This window comes from Salvelinus alpinus, chromosome 9, assembly GCF_045679555.1.
Source record: "Salvelinus alpinus chromosome 9, SLU_Salpinus.1, whole genome shotgun sequence".
NCBI classification, from domain to species: Eukaryota; Metazoa; Chordata; class Actinopteri; order Salmoniformes; family Salmonidae; genus Salvelinus; species Salvelinus alpinus.
This window is the reverse complement of record NC_092094.1, coordinates 48,949,458-48,976,543: the sequence shown is the minus strand read 5'-3', so window position 1 is coordinate 48,976,543 and position 27,086 is coordinate 48,949,458. Positions and strand designations below refer to the sequence as shown.

Sequence of the window (27,086 nt, the reverse complement as noted above, 5' to 3'; positions counted from 1 at the left end):
GGTACTGAGCTTTGTAAGGTCTGTGGGTGCTTTTTGGAACGTCCACAACTGGTGCAGCTCCTTTCATACGTCCAACGTCGGTCTTTGATTTAGCCCACAGTTCATCAGGTATATCCTTTAGCCAATCAATGTATCAATTATCTTGTAATACCGCAGGCATGGTTTCAACGGGAATTGTTTATTTTCTTGGTGTTGTCATCGCAGTAGCCCAGTATGGCGAAAGTTGCTGTTGAAGCTGACCACTTTCCTTCCCCTTCCCAGGCCACCAAATCAGTTTCTTCCATAGCTTTCTTCATCCAAACACCCACATCTTTCCATTGTGTTCCAGGAGCTTTTGATAAGCTACAATGGGGAAGAGAGCCACGGACGTCATACAAACTCATGTTAGTGTCTGTCAACAACACTCCAGCTGCTACTAAGTCTTCTCCTCTGTATATCCCATTCATGGTTATCTCAACTTTCTGTTTTGACCATCTTTGTTGGTATTCAGGGTCCTCGTTGCATGAGGGAACAGCAGCAGTACAATGTAGGTGTTCAGATAATTCCCAGTTAGCATGCAACGGGGAAGAGAGGGATTGCTAGCTTAGCTGTCCCTCCAACATGTTGATTATTCATAGTAATAGTTCATCAGGCACGGGAAGATTCCATTTTCTCTTGATCCCAATGACAATCCTTCTTCAGTACAGGCAACAGATGAATTCATTTTACACATCAAATCTCTTCGTAAGAAATTTACTGGGCAGGCAGATGAGTATAGGAATCGGTGTCTCCATTTGCCCTCTCCCCACTCCACGTCCAGGGGAAAGGTCAAAGATTCTTCAGAGGGAATTCCAGACACTCCAACTGTGTGCATTGTTTTCTTTGAGGGCGATACAGACAGGGCAGACATTTTCAACACTGAGACCGCAGCCCCAGTGTCCACCAAAAATGTAATTGTATGTTTATTAACTAAAATATCAATATCAAGTGGGTTTTGGGTTGACAGTGGTCTTTTTTAGCATTTGACAGGTTTCTTCTGGTTCTTCATCATTTTTTTCTTCATTAGTTTCTTCTTCTGTTTCCGCCTCATCCTATGATTGGTAGGCCCCTCATCCACCTCTTCCAAATGGGTTGTTCACCTGCACGCCCACAGGTGGGGACATCCACTCTCCTTGAGCTTCTCCAGGACAGTGTCTTGAAAGATGCCCTACCTTCCTAAATTTGTAGCAACTCTCGTCTCCCTCCGTCAGCTCCAGCAGGGGTCCCTCTGCTTCTACCTCTTCCTCTACCTCTTAGGTTTCCATGGTTGCCATCATTTTCTCTATGTCCTTTTCCTCCTCCAGAGTAGCACATCAGCTGTCCCTTCTTCAGTGTATTTCCGTCCTTAGTTTCATTTTCCTTCAATTGTCTTTCTGAATAGGTTATAGATGGCTTTATGTCAGACAGTGGGTTTTTTCCCCATGCAATACAAGTTGTAGTTACAGCTGTTTTCAGATCTTGTGTCAGGCCTGTCACCACAGCATGACACAATAGGCTGCTGTAGGAGTCTTGGTCAGGCCTAAATGTTGGAGGAAGACTGTCTCCATTCTTTCCATGTAGTCACTCACTTTTTCATCAGTTCCCTGTTTGGTGGAATGGATTTTCTGCCAGTCTGTGCGTCCCCCCCCCCCAACCTTTATAGCGGTAAAAACTGCAACCAACTGGTCACCACGAACAGCCACTAGTGCATCGCGGTCCCACGTGTTTATAGTCCTTCCATTTAAAGGAAGGAGCGGCGGAGTATCTCTTCAATTCCTCTGGTGGTGGGGTTGTACATGGAGATGATTGCTTTTACCTCTTCCTCAAACCTCACAGCATCTTTTGCTGGGTCAATGACATCGCCCACTATTGCTTTTATTTCGTCAACATCCCACGTTCTCTCCATTTCTATTATCCCACCTCCGTTGGGGTAGTGTATTATTGGAAACTTTTCCTCAAGCTTCTTGAGGGGGTTTTCTTTCTATCCTTCTGCTGGTCTTTTCTGCTTTTCCTTCGTTGTAGTCCCACGGCTCCTCCACGGCTCCTCCACCTGGCACAGGCACAACCCCACCATCTCAGGTCTGCTGGTGGAGGATTTGGCAGTGGCAGATACAAGGGGAGCCCCATGAATGGGTTCCCCTCTCAGAAAGGCCAGTCAGGCTTCTTCTTGTTCTTTTCTTCTCCGGTTCTACTTGCTTTACCATCAATCCTCTTACAGCTTTATCTTTTGCATTTTTCTGCTTCTCCCTCCCACTCTCTGAAATTGTCCCACTTCACTTAAACGTTCTTGTGTTTTCTTTCTTTACTTTCAAGTTGGCCTCACAGACTCCAGTTGTTCTGTGCTCAGTGTCCCATCAACAGGGACATGTCAGTCTGTCCATCTTGTCCAGTCTTCTGACACGCTGCAAATAAGCATCTGATTATTCGTTATGAATAGCATTTATTTAATGTATTTCGTTAACATTCATTTTAACCACAATGTCAAAAATAATTGAACATATACACACACACACATACACATGAGCGGATTAACTTGGTCAAAACATTTATTTATTTAAGATTGTCAGAATGTTGGTGCTTATTAACTTTGATCCTAAGCCACGAATGATCCACTCAGCTTTATGATGACAAATCTAGATATATGGTGCAAAATAGCCTACTAAATATGTCAAGCGTAAACAAATATATTAAATTGCCTAAATAAACTAGTACATTTCATTATTTAAATAAATACATTTAAGTAGCTCAGGTCTTGAAAATATGGACAACCTTTTCCCCTCCCTATCCTCACTGGGATCTCTTTCATTCAGTTTCTTCTTCTCATCAGCGAAGAAGGACTCCATGTTTCAGAAATTCAATTCATATAGAGGGGCGATCACTCTTTCACACTGGTAAATAAAGCCAGTTTTTCATTTAGAATACTTTCTTTCTACTTTTATAGGGAGAGAAACCAAATGCATTATCAGCGTTCTAACTCTTCCTTGTGATAGTGTGGCGCAAGAACAGAATGACATCATTTACCAGAAACTGACGCAGCATAAGCTCAAAACTTTTAATTGAGGAACCACTATAAATCTGTGGCTTGAGGAAACTTCACCCCAGAGCGGTGGTCATGGGAGGTGGTGTGGCTGTGGCATGCAAAGGGGAGACCAGGATGTGTGAACAACTGACTTCTCCAATGCAGTGTTTCAGTTTTAATTCTGTAATATTTTGAACCATTTCCATCATTAGGCCTACATCTGTCATTTAAATGGTTTGTGACCAGAGTTTATGGTAAATTAATGATCTATTCTCTGTGTCGATATTAACCCTTCTGAGCACATCCTGGAAACATAAAAAACAGTCCAGCTTGGAGTAAGGAAATTGTTTTAATATCATGAAAAAAATAAAATAAATTCCAGTCAACTCAAAAAGTGAACCAAAGTCTAATTCAATTCAAATCCATGGTGAAGTCCCTTCCCTCCAGAGCTTCTGCCATTGTTTTATTCACACAATTAACCCCCTCCAAGTCCCTAGGACTAGGCTGGTGTTGTACCCACATTTCTCTTTCACTTTCCCCCATTCTTCTACGGGTGTGTTTGGATGGAGTAGGTGTAAAGTAACAGGTATTTTCCACACCCAGAGTCTTATTAATCTCACTATCTACTCCCAACCCCATTATGCCGCGACAGCCTGGATAATTACCCCCTCCCGTAGGGTGACTGGTTACAGTAATTGGGGCCAAACACCCCTCTGGGGGGCATGGTCCCCCTTCTACCCACAGACCTTTTATCCATATTCAATATCGCGTTAACACACTTCTCATAATATTTATACATTGCAGGGTCTTTTTTAGTCTGCATTTTAGTCGTGATGTTCCTTTAGGATAATTGCTTCCTGTCCCCTCAGCGCGCGTCCCCTCAGCCCGAGTTAGAAGATAAGGCCATACAAGTGGACGTGATTAAAAGCGAAAGGGAACATTAAGGCTATACACACATTGATGTGTTCAATACCTTAAAGGGGATCCGGGCACGCCTTTATGGGAAAATGAGTGTGTAGAAACAGCAAACCAAGGACTGGAAGAATGTAATGTCAACATACCCTGGTCAAACTCTTTTAAATGACAGGTCTGGATGATGTCGTGAATCAGCCTGGTCAATATGACATGATGACCCCGCCAATCTCCCGAGAGGACTCTGGCAACACTGAAACCAGGAAGAATAAGAAGAAGCGGAAGGACAGGAAGGAAGAAGACCTAACCATAAGCAGCTAGAGAACAGCTTGACCCAGTTAAAGGCAGGGAGGAAGTGACTGGTGTGGGTAGACTGTATGCAGATGCTCCTCTGCTGGAGAACGGAGGTTCCTCTAATATAGCAACACCCCCGTTAAACTCAAGCCCTGGGTTATAGCTGCAGGATGGCAGGTGGGCCTTTGAAACGGATGACACCCCGGATTGTTCTCATGTATGAAGGAAACAATGTGTTAACCTACCTGCGTAGACACCACGTGTAAAAGGAGTCAAAGTGTTATGTAACTTATTTTTATACATTTTTTATTTAACCTTTCTTTAGCTAGGCAAGTCAGTTAAGAACACATTCTTATCTACAATGACGGCCTACACCGTCCAAACCAGGACAATGCTAGGCCAATTGTGCGCCACCCTGTGGAACTCCCAATCACAGCCGGTTGTGATACAGCCTGGATTCGAAACGCCTCAAGCACTGATATGCAGTGTCTTAGACCGCTGCGCCACTCGGTTTAAACTTTGCTTAAACATCACGTGTGAGAGAGAGGATGTGATGTGTGGCTGTAGTCAAGAGAGGCCTCGGCTTGGGAAAAATGTATAAATGCCAATGTAAAAGATAGGGAAAGGGAAGATTCTAGGACTGACAGAGCAGGAGCTGATTGCTGTATTATAAGTGTGAAGACTTTGAGGCAAGGTAAGCACAGAGCTTAATTACTATTGTTAAAGCAACTGTAGAGTGTAATTGCTATTAAAAATGATCTATTAAATCCATCAGTTGCGAAGCTGAGGAACAAAAAAAGGAACTGTTACTGGTTTTCATTAACTATTTAAAGTGGAAATTCATCCAAAAACACGATCTTTGTCCCCATGTGCAGTTGCAAACCGTAGTCTGGCTTTTTTTAGTCTGGCTTCTTCCTTGCTGAGCGGCCTTTCAGGTTATGTCAATATTGGACTGGTTTTACTGTGGATAGATACTTTTGTACCTGTTTCCTTCAGCATCTTCACAAGGTCCTTTGCTGTTGTTCTGGGATTGATTTGCACTTTTCGCACCAAAGTACGTTCATCTCTAGGAGACAGAACGCGTTTCCTTCCTAAGCTGTATGACGGCTGTGTGGTCCCATGGTGTATATATAGTGGGGAGAACAAGTATTTGATACACTGCCGATTTTGCAGGTTTTCCTACTTACAAAGCATGTAGAGGTCTGTAATTTTTATCATAGGTACACTTCAACTATGAGAGACGGAATCTAAAACAAAAATCCAGAAAATCACATTGTATGATTTTTAAGTAATTAATTTGCATTTTATTGCATGACATAAGTATTTGATACATCAGAAAAGCAGAACTTAATATTTGGTACAGAAACCTTTGTTTGCAATTACAGAGATCATACGTTTCCTGTAGTTCTTGACTAGGTTTGCACACACTGCAGCAGGGATTTTGGCCCACTCCTCCCTACAGATCTTCTCCAGATCCTTCAGGTTTCGGGGCTGTCGCTGGGCAATATGGAGTTTCAGCTCCCTCCAAAGATTTCCTATTGGGTTCAGGTCTGGAGACTGGCTAGGCCACTCCAGGACCTTGAGATGCTTCTTACGGAGCCACTCCTTAGTTGCCATGGCTGTGTGCTTCGTGTCGTTGTCATGCTGGAAGACCCAGCCACGACCCATCTTCAATGCTCTTACTGAGGGAAGGAGGTTGTTGGCCAAGATCTCGCGATACATGGCCCCATCCATCCTCCCCTCAATACGGTGCAGTCGTCCTGTCCCCTTTGCAGAAAAGCATCCCCAAAGAATGATGTTTCCACCTCCATGCTTCACGGTTGGGATGGTGTTCTTGGGGTTGTACTCATACTTCTTCTTCCTCCAAACACGGCGAGTGGAGTTAGACCAAAAAGCTCTATTTTTGTCTCATCAGACCACATGACCTTCTCCCATTCCTCCTCTGGATCATCCAGATGGTCATTGGCAAACTTCAGACAGGCCTGGACATGCACTGGCTTAAGCAGGGGGACCTTGCGTGCGCTGCAGGATTTTAATCCATGACGGCGTAGTGTGTTACTAATGGTTTTCTTTGAGACTGTGGTCCCAGCTCTCTTCAGGTCATTGACCAGGTCCTGCCGTGTAGTTCTGGGCTGATCCCTCACCTTCCTCATGATCATTGATGCCCCACGAGGTGAAATCTTGCATGGAGCCCCAGACCGAGGGTGATTGACCGTCATCTTGAACTTCTTCCATTTTCTAATAATTGCGCCAACAGTTGTTTCCTTCTCACCAAGCTGCTTGCCTATTGTCCTGTAGCCCATCCCAGCCTTGTGCAGGTCTACAATTTTATCCCTGATGTCCTTACACAGCTCTCTGGTCTTGGCCATTGTGGAGAGGTTGGAATCTGTTTGATTGAGTGTGTGGACAGGTGTCTTTTATACAGGTAACGAGTTCAAACAGGTGCAGTTAATACAGGTAATGAGTGGAGAACAGGAGGGCTTCTTAAAGAAAAACTAACAGGTCTGTGAGAGCCGGAATTCTTACTGGTTGGTAGGTGATCAAATACTTATGTCATGCAATAAAATGCAAATTAATTATTTAAAAATCATACAATGTGATTTTCTGGATTTTTGTTTTAGATTCCGTCTCTCACAGTTGAAGTGTACCTATGATAAAAATTACAGACCTCTACATGCTTTGTAAGTAGGAAAACCTGCAAAATCGGCAGTGTATCAAATACTTGTTCTCCCCACTGTACTTGCATACTATTGTTTTGTTATAGATAAACGTCGTACCTTCAGGCATTTGGAAATTGATCCCAAGGATGAACCAGACTTGTGGAGATCTACAATTTTTTTTCCTAAGGTCTTGGCTGATTTATTTAGATTTTCCCATGATGTCAAGCAAAGAGGCACTGAGTTTGAAGGTAGACCTTGAAATACTGTCAGGGGGTCTATGTGTAGCTGGTGTATAGGAGTCAGCCGCAGGACAGCAGATATGAGTAAATAAACATATTTTACTCAACATATAATAAATGCAATACAAAAACAGAGCCCACAATAACGGACCTTCCTACATAGAAACAATCACTCACAAACAAACATTTGGGAACAGAGGGTTAAATAATGAACAGGTAATTGGGGGATTGTAACCAGGTGTGTAAGACAAAGACAAAACAAATGGAAAATGAAAAGTGGGTCGGAGATGGCTAGAAGGCCGGTGACGTCAACCGCAGAACGTCGCCCGAACAAGGAGAGGGACCGACTTTGGCGGAAGTCTTGACAGTACCCCCCCCCCCCCCCCCCTCCAGCAGCGCGCCAACACTGACCCCGGGGACGAACCAGAGGATGAGGCGCAGGGCGATCCGAATGGATCGCCCTGCGTAGCAACGAAGGGTCCAGGACGTCCTCCACCGGCACCCAGCATCTCTCCTCTGGACCGTACCTCTCCCACTCCACGAGGTACTGAAGGACCCTCGCCCGACGCCTCGAGTCCAGGATGGCTCGAACAGCATCCGCCGGGGCCCCCTCGATGTCCAGAGGGGGCGGAGGAAATTCCCACACCTCAACTTCCTGGAGTGGACCAGCCACCACCGGCCTGAGGAGACACACATGGAACGAGGGATTAATGCGATAATCTGGGGGAAGCTGTAACCTATAACACACCTCGTTCAGTCTCCTTAGGACTTTAAATGGCCCCACAAACCGCGGACCCAGCTTCCGGCAGGGCAGGCGGAGAGGCAGATTTCGGGTCGAGAGCCACACCCGGTCCCCCGGAGCGAACACCGGGGCCTCACTGCGGTGGCGGTCGGCGCTTGCCTTCTGCCGCCTCACGGCCCATTGCAGGTGCAATCCTCAGAGCGCTTAAACCATTCGTCCACCGCAGGAGCTTCGATCTGGCTCTGATGCCACGGTGCTAGAACCGGCTGATACCCCAGTATGCACTGGAAAGGAGAGATGTTAGTGGAGGAGTGGCGGAGTGAGTTTTGGGTCATCTCTGCCCAGGGGATGAACGCCGCCCACTCCACCGGCCGGTCCTGGCAATATGACCCCAGACACCTACCCACATCCTGATTTACTCTCTCCACCTGCCCTTACTCCTGGGGTGAAAACCTGAGGTGAGGCTGACCGAGACCCCCAGACAATCCATGAACGCTCTCCAGACCCTGGACGTGAACTGGGGACCCCGATCAGAGACTATATCCTCAGGCACCCCATAGTGCCGGAAGACGTGAGTGAACAGGGCCTCCGCAGTCTGTAGGGCCGTAGGGAGACCGGGCAAAGGGAGGAGACGGCAGGACTTAAAAAACTGATCCACAACGACCAGGATCGTGGTGTTGCCCTGTAAAGGAGGAAGATCTGTCAGGAAGTCCACCGACTGGTGCGACCACGGCCGTTGTGGAACGGTTAGGGGTTGTAACTTCCCTCTGGGGAGGTGCCTGGGAGCCTTGCACTGGGCGCACATCGAGCAGGAGGAAATATAAACTCTCACGTCCTTGGCCAAGGTGGACCACCAGTACTTCCCACTAAGGAAACACACCGTCCGACCGATGCCAGGGTGACCAGAGGAGGGTGACGTGTGGGCCCAATAGATCAAATGGTCGCGGACAGCAGACAGAACGTACAGGCGCCCAGCTGGACACTGGGGGGGGGGGGGGCTCTGTGCGTAACGCCCGCTCTATGTCCGCGTCCAACTCCCACACCACCGGTGCCACCAGGCAAGAGGTCGGAAGTATGGGAGTGTGATCCATGGACCGCTCCTCTGTGTCCTACATCCGGGACAGTGTGTCTGCCTTAGCGTTCTGGGAAGCTGGTCTGTAGGACAGAGTGAAAACAAAACGGGTAAAGAACATGGCCCACCTTGCCTGGCGAGGGTTCAGTCTCCTCGCCGCCCGGATGTACTCCAGATTGCGGTGGTCAGTCCAGATGAGAAATGGGTGGTTAGCCCCCTCAAGCCAATGTCTCCACTCCACAGAGCCTTGACAACAGCCAACAGCTCCCGGTCCCCCACATCATAGTTTCGCTCCGCCGGGCTGAGCTTTGGTGGCGTGCCCGAGCGCTGAGAGAGCACGGCTCCTATCCCAGCCTCGGACGCGTCCACCTCCACTATGAATGCCAAAGAGGGATCCGGATGAGCCAGCATGGGAGCCGAGGTAAACAGAGCCTTCAGGTGACCAGAAGCCCTGTCCGCCTCAGCCGACCACTGCAGCCGCACTGGTCCCCCCTTCAGCAGTGAGGTAATGGGAGCTGGTACCTGACCAAAACTCCGGATAAATCTCCGGTAGTAGTTGGCAAACCCTAGAAACCACTGCACTTCCTTTACCGTGGTGGGAGTCGGCCAATTATGCACGGCTGAAATGCGGTCACTCTCCATCTCCACCCCTGAAGTGGAAATGTGGTACCCTAGGAAGGAGACGGACTGTTGGAAGAACATACATTTCTCAGCCTTGACGTACAGGTCATGCTCCAACAGTCGACCAAGCACTCTGCGCACCAGGGACACATGCGCCAGGGACACGGCGCATGTAGTGAAGTATATCAGAATGCGGTCGATATACACCACTACACCCTGCCCGTGCAGGTCCCGGAAAATCTCGTCAACAAAGGCCTGGAAGACTGATGGAGCATTCATCAACCCGTACGGCATGACGAGGTACTCATAGTGCCCAGAGGTGGTACTAAATGCTGTCTTCCACTCGTCCCCCTCACGGATACGCACCAGGTTGTAAGCGCTCCTGAGATCCAATTTTGTGAAGAAGCGCGCCCTGTGCATTGACTCGATCGCACTGGCGATGAGAGGCAGCGGGTAGCTGTATTTTACCGTGATCTGATTGATACCTCAGTAGTCAATACACTGGCGCAGACCCCCATCCTTCTTCTTCACAAAAAATAAACTTGAGGAGGCAGCTGAAGTGGAGGGCCGAATTTACCCCTGCCCCAGAGATTCGGAGACATATGTTTCCATAGCCACCGTCTCCTCCTGTGACAGAGGATACACGTGACTCCTGTGAAGTGCTGCGTCTGCCAGGAGATTTATTGCACAATCCCCCCGTCGATGAGGTGGTAATTTAGTCGCCCTCTTCTTACAGAAGGCGAGAGGAAAATCGGTATATTCTGAGGGGATGCGCACTGTGGAGACCTGGTCTGGACTTTCCACCGTAGTCGCACCGATGGAAACCCCCACACACCTCCCTGAGCACTCTCGTTACCACCCCTTGAGAGCCCTCTGTTGCCACGAAATAGTGGGGTCATGACAGGCCAACCAGGGTAGGCCCAGCACCACGGGAAACGTAGGAGAATCAATAAGGAAGAGACTGATTCTCTCCTTATGACCCTTCTGCGTTACCATGTCTAGTGGAGCGGTGGCCTCCCTAATCAGCAGTGACCCTAATGGTCGACTATCTAGGGCGTGCACAGGGAAGCGCATATCCACAGGATCAAGGGGGATCCCTAAACTAAGGGCAAATGAACGGTCAATAAAATTACCAGCTGCGCCTGAATCTACGAGCGCCTTATGTTGGGAATGCGGGGAAAACTCAGGAAATGAAATAAATACATACATGTGAGCATCAGGGGGCTCTGGGTGAGCCTGGTGCCGACTCACCTGGGGTGACACGATGGTGCCCTGTCTGCTGCCTCGACTCCCTGAGGAACCCCCCCAGCACCGACCAGGAGTGTGCCCTCTGCTGCCACAGATGGTGCAGGGAATGGCCCCTCCTCCGGTTTCCCTAAGTGCAGCACCTCCCAGCTCCATGGGCATATGAGCGGAGGTGCTGGGGGATGGAACTGACAGGCCCCGATCGGGACGTCCGCGGGCAGTCAGCAGGTTGTCCAGCCGGATGAACATGTCCACCAGCTGGTCCAATGTGAGGGTGGAGTCTCGGCAGGCCAACTCCCGACGGACGTCCTCGCGTAGACTGCACCTGTAGTGATCGATCAGGGCCCTGTCGTTCCATCCTGGGTCCGGAAGTCCAAGGCGAAATCCTGTGCGCTCCTCGTCCCCTGCCTCAGGTGGAACAGACGTTCACCCGCCGCTCGGCCCTCAGTCCCGGTTTCTTCACACATCGCGCCGACAGAGACACACATCTCTCTGGTAAGAAGAAGGGCGGGTGTGTATGCTTTATGATTAACGAGTCGTGGTGTGATCATAACAACATACAGGAGCTCAAGTCCTTTTGTTCACCTGACCTAGAATCCCTTACAATCAAATGCGGACGCCATTATCTACCAAGAGAATTCACTTCGATTATAATCCCAGCCGTTTATATCCCCCCCAAGCAGACACCTCGACGGCCCTGAAAGAACTTAATTGGACTCTATGTAAACTGGAACCCACATATCCTGAGGCTGCATTTATTGTGGCTGGGGATTTTAACAAAGCTCATCTTAAAACAAGGCTGCCTAAATTGTATCAGCATATCGAATGCGCGACCCGGGCTGGCAGCATTCTGGATCATTGCTACTCTAACTTCCGCAACACATACAAAGCCCTCCCTCGCCCTCCTTTCGGCAAATCTGACCACAACTCCATTTTGTTGCTCCCAGCCTATAGACAGAAACTAAAACAGGAAACGCTCGTGCTCAGGTCTGTTCAATACTGGTCCGACCAATCTGATTTCACGCTTCAAGATTGCTTCGATCACGTGGACTGGGAAATGTTCCGGATAGCCTCAGACAACAACATTGATGTATACGCTGATTCGGTGAGCGAGTTTATTAGCAAGTGCATCGGTGATGTTGTACCCACGGTGACTATTGAAACCTTCCCCAACCAGAAATTGTAATTTGATGGCAGCATTCGCGCAAAACTGAAAGTGCGAACCACTGCTTTTAATCATGGCAAGGCGACCGTAAAAATGACAGAATACAAACAGTGTAGCTACAGTTGAAGTCGGAAGTTTACATACACTTTAGCCAAATACATTTAAACTCAGTTTTTCACAATTCCTGACATTTAATCCGAGTAAAAATTCCCTTTCTGAAGTCAGTTAGGATCACCACTTTATTTTAAGAATGTGAAATGTCAGAATAATAGTAGAGAGAATTAATTATTTCAGCTTTTATTTCTTTCATCACATTCCCAGTGGGTCAGAAGTTTACATACACTCAATTGGCTGATTTCATTTGATTTTCCCATGATGTCAAGCAAAAGAGGCACTGAGTTTGAAGGTAGGTCTTGAAATACATCCACATGTACACCTCCAATTGACTCAAATGATGTCAATTAGCCTATCAGAAGCTTCTAAAGCCATGACATCATTTTCTGGAATTTTCCAAGCTGTTTAAAGGCACAGTCAACTTAGTGTATGTAAACTTCTGATCCACTGGAATTGTGATAGTGAATTTTAAGTGAAATAATCTGTCTGTAAACAATTGTTGGAAGAATTACTTGTGTCATGCACAAAGTAGATGTCCTAACCGACTTGCCAAAACTATAGTTTGTTAACAAGAAATTTGTGGAGTGGTTGAAAAAATTAGTTTTAATGACTCCAACCTAAGTGTAAACTTCTGACTTCAACTGTACCTGGTACTAGATAAAGCAACTTAAAGTAATTTGTTGTGGAAAGAAACCTCTTAATCTTAGGAAAGATAATTGGAACCTGGAACATGAAAAGACACCCACCATGAGCGCCAACTAAATTTGCCCAGAAAGAGGCAGGCAAAATAAAAACCCACACCAAACTTAAAGATAGGAACCAAACCAAAAAGTGGTGCAAAACGAACAGGGAAGATCAGACAAAATAATGTTTTTTGAGAAATCAAATAGGGAGTGCAAACTAAAAGGTGTTGACCTTCCACATCTCTCAAGACAACTGGAGCACTGGGCCAGCCACTCTTCAATAGCACCTAGCAGTATTGCGGTGTCAACGTCGACTCCCTTGGTGCCCTCAGAACCAGAATGGCGCATATGCTGGTTACAGCTGCACAAAAATGGGATAAAGAGGAACAGATGGAACCTGGGTGGATTGGTTCAGAGCCAGCAGGGTTGGCCCTCTACCACAACCTCTTACCAAAAATCTCGGTCTCATGGACACCCTTCGGCATCCACCCTAAACAAAATAGGAAGGGAAGAAAGTGGACCCGCCCAGAGATATAGAACAAACACCTCAACCAAGGGGGCAAATGGAAATGAGCAGGAGTGACACAGCCGTGAGGGGCCAAAGCCACAGTGAACTGGGATCTTGAAGGGGGAAACCGCAAAAGAGAAGGGGAAGCGAAAGGAGACATGTCTGCTCCTAAATTACATCCCGGCCGAATCAGGCAGGAGGTTTAGCACAGGAAATTTGCTATTGGGAGGACCTCGACTGGAGGCCGAAAGACAAGCCCAGATTGCAGTAAAGGGACCAGCAAAGGATATACATTTTTTTAAATAATTAATGGAAGTAATCTGACCAAAAGCACCCCCTCAGGAGAGGTTAGGAAGTATGTGGAACATGCAGTGGTACCAGAGAAAAAAAATCTCACAAGATTTCCTAGGAGAAATCCAGGAAACGGCGGTAAGGGGAAACGTTGGTAAGGGTCCTGGAGACCTGTCATAAGGCAGGCATATCCTCGGTGCCGGGATATTCGGAGCCACCACAGAGGAATCTGCACAAGCCACAATAGAACTGAAATGGTACTTGGAAAGGTACTGTAATGAGCCCTCAGGGTTGAGACACATAATGATAGTGGCCTATTCCCAAGGTGACTATCAATGGAGAATTTGAATGAATGCATATTATCAAGGTTTGGGGGTGGACGGACCATGTGGGACCACATATATCGGAAATGAGATAGCCACCCAGGTACGGGATGGTGGCCCCTAGACCTATGGTCAGGCCAGGGGTCCAGTCCAAGTGTACGCTCCATGACACCAACAGGCCAGTATTAAACAAATAATAACGACCCTGAGGATGATAGGGATGATAACAATAACAGGAGGGACAGAAACCCTAAACGAGCTAGTAGAAAGTAGAAAACATGCACTTAACAATACTATAAATACTATGTTCCTAGAACAGAAGAGACCATTATTACCCCTCCTAGATCATTATTACCCCTCCTAGATCATTATTACCCCTCCTAGATCATTATTACCCCTCCTAGATCATTATTACCCCTCCTAGATCATGGATCGATAAGATGGATGAAGGAACTTGTGTCACAGGGTTCACTTATGGTGATTAATTTTGCCAACCACCCCTTCTCAGAGCATTTGATGACTCTCGCCCTTAAAACGTCCATAATGGAGGTGGCACATGATGCCATGTTGCAGGAGCCTAGAAGAAAGATGAGAAAATAATTACAAGTGGAAAGTAAAAAGAAAAGGAGAGTTAAGAATTTCAGAGGCTGAAGACTGAGATGACTCTAGCTCTGAGACATTAAACAGCAAGAGCTGCTGGGACCCAGTGCGTCCTCGAGAGGACACGCTGGCAGTTTTGATCTGAGCTCTGACAGACCGCTACAGGAAGCTGGGTTACCACAACCACAAGCAATACCCACGAGAACCTTGTTTCTGTCTGATGTGCTGTGAGAACCCAAAATATTATAGACAGTGTTGCCTAAAAGATATAGACTACCTACAGTATCTAGAGTTAAACATTTACTAGACACGTATGGCTTCTCTGAAGAGCCCCAACAGTTGTGGTAACTTCAAACTGCAGTATTTGAAGGCCTGTTAAAAACGAAATATAAGCACATAAAAAATGTGAGAATAATAACTGATAGTGACTACTGCCATAGAGCCCTAAAATAAGACCTAAGGATCTGGGAACAAAATGGCTATGAAGGAGGTAAAGGAAAGCATAAAGCTAACCAAGGTGTATGGGCAAAAATAGCTGAATTGCTAATGCATTTGCAACATGAAATAATACACTAGCAAGCACATGTGAAAGAAGGAGAGTACTGGCAGGGTAATGAGGAAGTAGACTCTATTGCTCAGATGAGGAGTGTAATAGTGGAAGGGGAAGAAGCTGGAAAACAATTCCTAAAGGGAGAGCTCCCTGGGGAGGCTGAACGAGAGCTGATGTCTGGCGTCCATATGGGTTTAAAACACCGAGGGATAAAACGAACTAGGGAAAAACGTATGGTCCAGAAGAGCCTTACCGCTACCAGAGTTACAGTAGCGAAGGACGGCATGACTAGCACGGTGCCTGAAGGTCTGAAGTGGCGCCAAGATGTAGTAGGAGAGTGTGCCACCCGCCTGTTGTCTGGCAGTGTCGTGGGACGGAAAGGCCAAGAAAGATACCGGGCGGAGAACAATGTTATTAGATGGAATAACAGCAGGACCAGTTAAAGTGGGGGATATATTGTTTTGCTACCATTGTCGAGTTAACCTACTCCCTAAGCTGAAGATAGTTGTGGAGTGAAAAATAAGGGTGATGAAGTAACAATGCCCACTGACTGTTTCTGTAAGTTCGATGGTGCCCAGCTGTCCAACTGTCCAAGACGTTCACCCGCCGCTCGGCCCTCAGTCCCGGTTTCTTCACACATCGCGCCGACAGAGACACACATCTCTCTGGTAAGAAGAAGGGCGGGTGTGTATGCTTTATGATTAACGAGTCGTGGTGTGATCATAACAACATACAGGAGCTCAAGTCCTTTTGTTCACCTGACCTAGAATCCCTTACAATCAAATGCGGACGCCATTATCTACCAAGAGAATTCACTTCGATTATAATCCCAGCCGTTTATATCCCCCCCAAGCAGACACCTCGACGGCCCTGAAAGAACTTAATTGGACTCTATGTAAACTGGAACCCACATATCCTGAGGCTGCATTTATTGTGGCTGGGGATTTTAACAAAGCTCATCTTAAAACAAGGCTGCCTAAATTGTATCAGCATATCGAATGCGCGACCCGGGCTGGCAGCATTCTGGATCATTGCTACTCTAACTTCCGCAACACATACAAAGCCCTCCCTCGCCCTCCTTTCGGCAAATCTGACCACAACTCCATTTTGTTGCTCCCAGCCTATAGACAGAAACTAAAACAGGAAACGCTCGTGCTCAGGTCTGTTCAATACTGGTCCGACCAATCTGATTTCACGCTTCAAGATTGCTTCGATCACGTGGACTGGGAAATGTTCCGGATAGCCTCAGACAACAACATTGATGTATACGCTGATTCGGTGAGCGAGTTTATTAGCAAGTGCATCGGTGATGTTGTACCCACGGTGACTATTGAAACCTTCCCCAACCAGAAATTGTAATTTGATGGCAGCATTCGCGCAAAACTGAAAGTGCGAACCACTGCTTTTAATCATGGCAAGGCGACCGTAAAAATGACAGAATACAAACAGTGTAGCTACAGTTGAAGTCGGAAGTTTACATACACTTTAGCCAAATACATTTAAACTCAGTTTTTCACAATTCCTGACATTTAATCCGAGTAAAAATTCCCTTTCTGAAGTCAGTTAGGATCACCACTTTATTTTAAGAATGTGAAATGTCAGAATAATAGTAGAGAGAATTAATTATTTCAGCTTTTATTTCTTTCATCACATTCCCAGTGGGTCAGAAGTTTACATACACTCAATTGGCTGATTTCATTTGATTTTCCCATGATGTCAAGCAAAAGAGGCACTGAGTTTGAAGGTAGGTCTTGAAATACATCCACATGTACACCTCCAATTGACTCAAATGATGTCAATTAGCCTATCAGAAGCTTCTAAAGCCATGACATCATTTTCTGGAATTTTCCAAGCTGTTTAAAGGCACAGTCAACTTAGTGTATGTAAACTTCTGATCCACTGGAATTGTGATAGTGAATTTTAAGTGAAATAATCTGTCTGTAAACAATTGTTGGAAGAATTACTTGTGTCATGCACAAAGTAGATGTCCTAACCGACTTGCCAAAACTATAGTTTGTTAACAAGAAATTTGTGGAGTGGTTGAAAAAATTAGTTTTAATGACTCCAACCTAAGTGTAAACTTCTGACTTCAACTGTACCTGGTACTAGATAAAGCAACTTAAAGTAATTTGTTGTGGAAAGAAACCTCTTAATCTTAGGAAAGATAATTGGAACCTGGAACATGAAAAGACACCCACCATGAGCGCCAACTAAATTTGCCCAGAAAGAGGCAGGCAAAATAAAAACCCACACCAAACTTAAAGATAGGAACCAAACCAAAAAGTGGTGCAAAACGAACAGGGAAGATCAGACAAAATAATGTTTTTTGAGAAATCAAATAGGGAGTGCAAACTAAAAGGTGTTGACCTTCCACATCTCTCAAGACAACTGGAGCACTGGGCCAGCCACTCTTCAATAGCACCTAGCAGTATTGCGGTGTCAACGTCGACTCCCTTGGTGCCCTCAGAACCAGAATGGCGCATATGCTGGTTACAGCTGCACAAAAATGGGATAAAGAGGAACAGATGGAACCTGGGTGGATTGGTTCAGAGCCAGCAGGGTTGGCCCTCTACCACAACCTCTTACCAAAAATCTCGGTCTCATGGACACCCTTCGGCATCCACCCTAAACAAAATAGGAAGGGAAGAAAGTGGACCCGCCCAGAGATATAGAACAAACACCTCAACCAAGGGGGCAAATGGAAATGAGCAGGAGTGACACAGCCGTGAGGGGCCAAAGCCACAGTGAACTGGGATCTTGAAGGGGGAAACCGCAAAAGAGAAGGGGAAGCGAAAGGAGACATGTCTGCTCCTAAATTACATCCCGGCCGAATCAGGCAGGAGGTTTAGCACAGGAAATTTGCTATTGGGAGGACCTCGACTGGAGGCCGAAAGACAAGCCCAGATTGCAGTAAAGGGACCAGCAAAGGATATACATTTTTTTAAATAATTAATGGAAGTAATCTGACCAAAAGCACCCCCTCAGGAGAGGTTAGGAAGTATGTGGAACATGCAGTGGTACCAGAGAAAAAAAATCTCACAAGATTTCCTAGGAGAAATCCAGGAAACGGCGGTAAGGGGAAACGTTGGTAAGGGTCCTGGAGACCTGTCATAAGGCAGGCATATCCTCGGTGCCGGGATATTCGGAGCCACCACAGAGGAATCTGCACAAGCCACAATAGAACTGAAATGGTACTTGGAAAGGTACTGTAATGAGCCCTCAGGGTTGAGACACATAATGATAGTGGCCTATTCCCAAGGTGACTATCAATGGAGAATTTGAATGAATGCATATTATCAAGGTTTGGGGGTGGACGGACCATGTGGGACCACATATATCGGAAATGAGATAGCCACCCAGGTACGGGATGGTGGCCCCTAGACCTATGGTCAGGCCAGGGGTCCAGTCCAAGTGTACGCTCCATGACACCAACAGGCCAGTATTAAACAAATAATAACGACCCTGAGGATGATAGGGATGATAACAATAACAGGAGGGACAGAAACCCTAAACGAGCTAGTAGAAAGTAGAAAACATGCACTTAACAATACTATAAATACTATGTTCCTAGAACAGAAGAGACCATTATTACCCCTCCTAGATCATTATTACCCCTCCTAGATCATTATTACCCCTCCTAGATCATTATTACCCCTCCTAGATCATTATTACCCCTCCTAGATCATGGATCGATAAGATGGATGAAGGAACTTGTGTCACAGGGTTCACTTATGGTGATTAATTTTGCCAATCACCCCTTCTCAGAGCATTTGATGACTCTCGCCCTTAAAACGTCCATAATGGAGGTGGCACATGATGCCATGTTGCAGGAGCCTAGAAGAAAGATGAGAAAATAATTACAAGTGGAAAGTAAAAAGAAAAGGAGAGTTAAGAATTTCAGAGGCTGAAGACTGAGATGACTCTAGCTCTGAGACATTAAACAGCAAGAGCTGCTGGGACCCAGTGCGTCCTCGAGAGGACACGCTGGCAGTTTTGATCTGAGCTCTGACAGACCGCTACAGGAAGCTGGGTTACCACAACCACAAGCAATACCCACGAGAACCTTGTTTCTGTCTGATGTGCTGTGAGAACCCAAAATATTATAGACAGTGTTGCCTAAAAGATATAGACTACCTACAGTATCTAGAGTTAAACATTTACTAGACACGTATGGCTTCTCTGAAGAGCCCCAACAGTTGTGGTAACTTCAAACTGCAGTATTTGAAGGCCTGTTAAAAACGAAATATAAGCACATAAAAAATGTGAGAATAATAACTGATAGTGACTACTGCCATAGAGCCCTAAAATAAGACCTAAGGATCTGGGAACAAAATGGCTATGAAGGAGGTAAAGGAAAGCATAAAGCTAACCAAGGTGTATGGGCAAAAATAGCTGAATTGCTAATGCATTTGCAACATGAAATAATACACTAGCAAGCACATGTGAAAGAAGGAGAGTACTGGCAGGGTAATGAGGAAGTAGACTCTATTGCTCAGATGAGGAGTGTAATAGTGGAAGGGGAAGAAGCTGGAAAACAATTCCTAAAGGGAGAGCTCCCTGGGGAGGCTGAACGAGAGCTGATGTCTGGCGTCCATATGGGTTTAAAACACCGAGGGATAAAACGAACTAGGGAAAAACGTATGGTCCAGAAGAGCCTTACCGCTACCAGAGTTACAGTAGCGAAGGACGGCATGACTAGCACGGTGCCTGAAGGTCTGAAGTGGCGCCAAGATGTAGTAGGAGAGTGTGCCACCCGCCTGTTGTCTGGCAGTGTCGTGGGACGGAAAGGCCAAGAAAGATACCGGGCGGAGAACAATGTTATTAGATGGAATAACAGCAGGACCAGTTAAAGTGGGGGATATATTGTTTTGCTACCATTGTCGAGTTAACCTACTCCCTAAGCTGAAGATAGTTGTGGAGTGAAAAATAAGGGTGATGAAGTAACAATGCCCACTGACTGTTTCTGTAAGTGGGATGGTGCCCAGCTGTCCAAGTGTGGAAAAGGCCCCAAAGAAGGAGGCCAAAGATTCTATGAAAAGGGTGAGGATGGTGAAGGAGGAAATGCTGGGCGTGGTGGGGAGCCGTCCAGGAAGCGCTCGTTCGTGTTTAGACTCCATAACATTCTCAGACAACTAATCTCTCTTTCAGCGGGATCGTCCTCTAAAGTGGAAGTATTGTTACCGCTGGAGCATGGGCATGCTGTTTTTAGTACTGCTGTTGGTGTCTTTGTACTTGATTGGAGAGCCAGGCTGGGAACAAACACATGTTAGAGTAGGGATAAAGAAAACGGAAAGATTGAACAAAACTGCCCGCATTCCAGTGTTTAAGACTCGTGCACTCCCGATAATATGTGAATGGGCACAGGGTATGATCTCTACTAAAGGTGGTTTGATATTTAAGCACTGGAAAGTCAGCAGAAAATGAGAAAAGCTTTTTAAAGGATATAGGAAAAGAGATAAATGAGACTTGAGCCGGGTGCTCACAGAGGTTAGTGAATCGGAAGGTTGACGGCCACTTGAATGATGAGGTTGGCTACAGAGTCTTGGACGTAAACTGGGACCGCAGGAATTTTACTGGGTCACACTGCAGTGGACCGAGTTAGAAGATAAGGCCATACAAGTGGACGTGATTAAAAGCGAAAGGGAACATTAAGGCTATACACACATTGATGTGTTCAATACCTTAAAGGGGATCCGGGCACGCCTTTATGGGAAAATGAGTGTGTAGAAACAGCAAACCAAGGACTGGAAGAATGTAATGTAAACCTACCCTGGTCAAGTCTGTTCTGGGGTCATTTAAATTCGACATGCCCAGGGACAGAAAGAATTGTTAACGCTGAGGGGACAGGAAGCAATTCTCCTAAAGGAACATCACGACTAAAATGCAGACTAAAAAAGACCCTGCAATGTATAAATATTATGAGAAGTGTGTTAACGCGATATTGAATATGGATAAAAGGTCTGTGGGTAGAAGGGGGACCATGCCCCCCAGAGGGGTGTTTGGCCCCAATTACTGTAACCAGTCACCCTACGGGAGGGGGTAATTATCCAGGCTGTCGCGGCATAATGGGGTTGGGAGTAGATAGTGAGATTAATAAGACTCTGGGTGTGGAAAATACCTGTTACTTTACACCTACTCCATCCAAACACACCCGTAGAAGAATGGGGGAAAGTGAAAGAGAAATGTGGGTACAACACCAGCCTAGTCCTAGGGACTTGGAGGGGGTTAATTGTGTGAATAAAACAATGGCAGAAGCTCTGGAGGGAAGGGACTTCACCATGGATTTGAATTGAATTAGACTTTGGTTCACTTTTTGAGTTGACTGGATTTTTTTTTTTTTTTTCATGATATTAAAACAATTTCCTTACTCCAAGCTGGACTGTTTTTTATGTTTCCAGGATGTGCTCAGAAGGGTTAATATCGACACAGAGAATAGATCATTAATTTACCATAAACTCTGGTCACAAACCATTTAAATGACAGATGTAGGCCTAATGATGGAAATGGTTCAAAATATTACAGAATTAAAACTGAAACACTGCATTTGAGAAGTCAGTTGTTCACACATCCTGGTCTCCCCTTTGCATGCCACAGCCACACCACCTCCCATGACCACCGCTCTGGGGTGAAGTTTCCTCAAGCCACAGATTTATAGTGGTTCCTCAATTAAAAGTTGAGCTTATGCTGCGTCAGTTTCTGGTAAATGATGTCATTCTGTTCTTGCGCCACACTATCACAAGGAAGAGTTAGAACGCTGATAATGCATTTGGTTTCTCTCCCTATAAAAATAGAAAGAAAGTATTCTAAATGACTAACTGGCTTTATTTACCAGTGTGAAAGAGTAATAGCCCCTCTATATGAATTGAATTTCTGAAACATGGAGTCCTTCTTCGCTGATGAGAAGAAGAAACTGAATGAAAGAGATTCCAGTGAGGATAGGGAGGCGAAAAAGGTTGTCCATATTTTCAAGACCTGAGCTACTTAAATGTATTTATTTAATTTATGAAATGTACTAGTTTATTTAGGCAATTTAATATATTTGTTTACACTTGACATATTTAGTAGGCTATTTTGCACCATATATCTAGATTTGTCATCATAAAGCTGAGTGACTCACTCATTCGTGGCTTAGGATCAAAGTTAATAAGCACCAACATTCTGACAATCTTAAATAAAGAAATGTTTTGACCAAGTTAATCTGCTCATGTGTATGTATGTGTGTATATGTTCAATTCTTTTTGACATTGTGGTTCAAATGAATGTTAACGAAATACATGAAATAAATGCTATTCATAACGAATAATCAGATGCTTATTTGCAGCGTGTCAGAAGACTGGACAAGATGGACAGACTGACATGTCCCTGTTGATGGAACACTGAGCACAGAACAACTGGAGTCTGTGAGGCCAATTTGAAAGTAAAGAAAGAAAACACAAGAACGTTTAAGTGAAGTGGGACAATTTCAGAGAGTGGGAGGGAGAAGCAGAAAAATGCAAAAGATAAAGCTGTAAGAGGATTGATGGTAAAGCAAGTAGAACCGGAGAAGAAAGAGGAAGAAGAAGCCTGACTGGCCTTTCTGAGAGGGGAACCCATTCATGGGGCTCCCCTTGTATCTGCCACTGCCAAATCCTCCACCAGCAGACCTGAGATGGTGGGGTTGGGCCTGTGCCAGGTGGAGGAGCCGTGGAGGAGCCGTGGGACAACAACAAAGGAAAAGCAGAAAAGACCAGCAGAAGGATAGAAAGAAAACCCCCTCAAGAAGCTTGAGGGAATGTTTCCAATAATACGCTACCCCAACCCCAATGGAGGTGGGATATTGGAAATGGAGAGAACGTGGGATGTAGACGAAATAAAAGCAATAGTGGGTGATGTTATTGACCCAGCAAAAGATGCTGTGAGGTTTGAGGAAGAGGTAAAAGCAATCATCTCCATGTACAACCCCACCACCAGAGGAATTGAAGAGATACTCCGCCGCTGCTTGAAAGTTAAATGGAAGGACTATAAACACGTGGTACCGCGATGCACTAGTGGCTGATCGTGGTGACCAGTTGGTTGCAGTTTTTACCGCTATAAAGGTTGGGGGGGGGGGAACGCACAGACTGGCTGATAATCCATTCCACCAAACAGGGAACTGATGAAAAAGTGAGTGACTACATGGAAAGAATGGAGACAGTCTTTCTCCAACATTTAGGCCTGACCAAGACTCCTACAGCAGCCTATTGTGTCATGCTGTGGTGACAGGCCTGACAAGATCTGAAAACAGCTTTAACTACAACTTGTATTGCATGGGGAAAAAACCCACATAAAGCCATCTATAACCTATTCAGAAAGACAATTGAAGGAAAATGAAACTAAGGACGGAAATACACTGAAGGGACAGCTGATGTGCTACTCTGGAGGAGGAAAATGACATAGGTTTCTATTGTTGCCACCATTTTCTCTAAGAGGTAGAGGAAGAGGTAGAAGCAGAGGGACCCCTGCTGGAGCTGACGGAGGGAGAGACTAGAGTTGCTACAATAGTAGGAAGGTAGGGCATCTTTCAAGACACTGTTCTGGAGAAGCCCAAGGAGAGTGGATGTCTCCACCTGTGGGCGTGCAGGTGAACAACCCATTTGGAAGAGGTGGATGAGGGGCCTATCAATCATAGAATGAGGCGGAAACAGAAGAAGAAACTAATGAAAAAAATGATGAAGAACCAGAAGAAACCTGTCAAATGCTAAAAAAGACCACATTGTCAACCCAAAACCCACTTGATATTGATATTTTAGTTAATAAACATACAATTACATTTTTGGTGGACACTGGGGCTGCGGTCTCAGTGTTGAAAATGTCTGCCCTGTCTGTATCACCCTCAAAGAAAACAATGCACACAGTTGGAGTGTCTGGAATTCCCTCTGAAGAATCTTTGACCTTTCCCCTGGACGTGGAGTTGGGGAGAGGGCAAATGGAGACACCGATTCCTATACTCATCTGCCTGCCCAGTAAATTTCTTACGAAGAGATTTGATGTGTAAAATGAATTCATCTGTTGCCTGTACTGAAGAAGGATTGTCATTGGGATCAAGAGAAAATGGAATCTTCCCGTGCCTGATGAACTATTACTATGAATAATCAACATGTTGGAGGGACAGCTAAGCTAGCAATCTCTCTTCCCCGTTGCATGCTAACTGGGAATTATCTGAACACCTACATTGTACTGCTGCTGTTCCCTCATGCAAAGAGGACCCTGAATACCAACAAAGATGGTCAAAACAAAAACAGAAAGTTGAGATAACGTAGCAGCTGGAGTGTTGTTGACAGACACTGACATGAGTTTGTATGACGTCCCTGGCTCTCTTCCCCATTGTAGCGTATCAAAAGCTCCTGGAACACAATGGAAAGATGTGGGTGTTTGGATGAAGAAAGCGATGGAAGAAACTGATTGGGTGGCCTGGGAAGGGGAAGGAAAGTGGTCAGCTTCAACAGCAACTTTCGCCATACTGGGCTACTGCGATGACAATACCAAGAAAATAAACAATTCCCGTTGAAACCATGCCTGCGGTATTACAAGATAATTGACACATTGATTGGCTAAAGGATATACCTGATGAACTGTGGGCTAAATCAAAGACCGACGTTGGACGTATGAAAGGAGCTGCACCTGTTGTGGTCGTTCCAAAAAGCACCGACAGACCTTACAAAGCTCAGTACCCTGTTAGCAAAGAAGCCGAAAAGGGTATCATTCCCATTCATAGTGTGTTAGTTGAAAGAGGCACTCTGGTTCCCTGCCCGAATTCACCATGCAACACATCAATTTTACCTGTTAGGAAACCATCTGGTGATTATCGTTTTGGGCAAGACTTTTGGATAGTAAACAATGCTGTACATGCAAGAGCACCTCTGGTGCCTAACACTGTTACCATTTTATCATAACCATCAGGGCAATCTGTTCCTCTCTGGAGCAGAAATGGTTACTAATCTTACATCTGGACAAAAAGAGTGTTGGGTGTGTGGGTTGGGGCCAGTTAAGGTAGGAGCAGGTTTACCACTTGTGGAAGTTCCCATAGGGTAAATCTAACTACACAAATGCCACGTAACCCTGACCCCATGACGTTTTCTGCATTACACAACCACATAGGCCCACCGTCGTTTGCTAGGCCAGATAATACTTTACTCCCCCCCCATCTCAGTAGCAGGGGTGATGACAGCCCCTTGGTGTATTAGAGGAGAAGGAGTTAATCATTTGGGTGAACTAGAATGTAATTGTACAATGTATTACAACGGGTCCAATACATGTAAGTTAACTGTTAACAATGCCGACACTGGGGAACCTGGTAATGTTACTTATGGTATTTCAGTCTATAGTGTTATTATCCCTTTGAGAGGAGTCCCAGATGGCACCTATTGGTTGTGTGGGGAAATGGCTTACTATAGCCTGCCCCTGAACTGGGGAGGTAGTTGTACTGTTGGGTTTGTAGTGACAGCTATGACAACCGTTCCAAACAATGATAAGAGTCTTAAGACTCTGTTTAGAGCCTACAAACCTCCTGGAATGAGAAGAGATAAGAGGTCTCTGGCTGACATCACTCACACTCAGGCACCTGCCTCCAGGTTCTTTGGTGTATTTTTTCCAGGGTATGGAGTCACATGCGCACTAGACCAAATTTGTGATATCTCCCCACTGAATCTCCATTTGGCTATTGGTTACCCTATAATTAGGTTGTGGAAATGTTAGGATTATTTTTCTCTTCAATCACAGTCGCTTAGTAGCCTAGGCCTACTCCCGACCGGTCACATTGTACAGCTCCATATTTTCCCAACGGAAACCCTGAGGTCTCTACATAGAAAAATGCATTTTACAGCTGCCTAACAGTATAAACAGCACAACAAATACAATAATATCTTACAAATTATAATCAATCCCATGTAGTCTGTTCTAACAAAAAAAGGTTGTAAATTCTTTAGTACAGCCAATATAAGAAACAGTCAAACACATTTGTGAATTCAAATGCTTTAGGAACATATGTTGCGCTTTATTCATTGTTTAATTATTCAAGGCTCCCTTTATTTAGTTTTATAACTAAAATGCTTGATTGTATTTAAAAAGACACGGATGCTGTGTGATGACATACACGACTGGATGATTGATTGATAAACTGTATATTGAAGTCGGCCTTTATGCCAGTAAGTAAGTTAAGACAGCTACAGTAAACAGCACTCTTAGGCCTACAGCTTCATGTCTTTTCAATAAAAACCTTGAACCCATCTCTCCCCCGATTTTTCCTAAATATGTTTAATATACACAATCACAAAGAAATCCATTCATATTTTGTTTAGAGAGGTAATTAAAAAAACAGGGTAGTAAGACAATTTATAAAAAAAATAACAGAATAGCATGTTTTAAGATTTATGTATCTGTGCTATAGGCCATGGCATATCAATGAAATTAACGTGTTAATTTAGCAGACATCACATGCTTATATTCCCCAGCCCTTTACAATATGATGGAATATAAGAAAACACAATAGAAAGGATATTTTCCCCAAATGGGTATTTGCTGATTTTCATCAGTGGGCATGGAGCTGCAGTTATTCTAGGAAAAGTTATATTTTGAAAGAGAGACCATTTGTAAAACATTTTGTGTTGTTGGGCAAAACTAGGTTGATTAAAAACCTTGGAATATGCTCTTTCGGATAGGGTATAGCAATCAAAACGTCTGCCCTACATGGACCGTAGGATTATTTGGAAACTTAAGCAAGCACGAAGAAGCTTCATAAAGACACTGACGCCCTCTGGTGGTGAACTAGCATTAACGGCAACAATGGCTAATAGTAAAATACTATGACGTCATTCACTCCAATGTACCATACCATTCCACAAGCATAACAAAACTTTTTAAAAATGAGGACCCACTATATCATCAGCTCCCCCTCCCCAATCCTAACCTTAACCATTAGTGGGGGATATGCAAAACTGACCCAAGATCAGCATCTAGGGGCAACTTCAACCTACACCATGCTTGTGTACAGACTGAGCAATCACAAGTTAGTGCAAAGCTCATGCATTCTGAGCA

At 45.2% G+C, this 27,086-nt stretch overlaps 2 protein-coding genes across 4 annotated transcripts in view; both read right to left on the bottom strand.

The window, feature by feature from the left end:
- The window catches only part of LOC139530962 (uncharacterized), a 59,450-nt gene extending 48,400 nt beyond the window's left edge, over positions 1-11,050 (bottom strand). The window contains exons 1-4 of the mRNA XM_071327758.1: positions 10,808-11,050; positions 9,640-9,811; positions 8,579-8,656; positions 7,533-8,057 (exon numbers count right to left, since the gene is read on the bottom strand). Of these exons, the coding sequence (XP_071183859.1) occupies positions 7,533-8,057; positions 8,579-8,656; positions 9,640-9,811; positions 10,808-11,050 (1,018 nt within the window). The remainder of the gene's footprint in view (positions 1-7,532; positions 8,058-8,578; positions 8,657-9,639; positions 9,812-10,807) is intronic.
- LOC139530252 (GRAM domain-containing protein 4-like) overlaps positions 7,665-27,086 on the bottom strand; it is an 85,647-nt gene continuing 66,225 nt past the window's right edge. The window contains exons 20-22 of one of the 3 annotated variants that reach the window (XR_011665988.1): positions 12,996-15,700; positions 10,808-11,293; positions 7,665-7,801 (exon numbers count right to left, since the gene is read on the bottom strand). The gene's annotated coding sequence lies outside the window, so the exon portion shown is untranslated. Of the gene's footprint in view, positions 7,802-8,053; positions 8,546-10,807; positions 11,294-12,995; positions 15,701-27,086 lie in introns of those variants that run through there. The other 2 variants (XR_011665986.1, XR_011665987.1) reach the window with 2 other exon arrangements.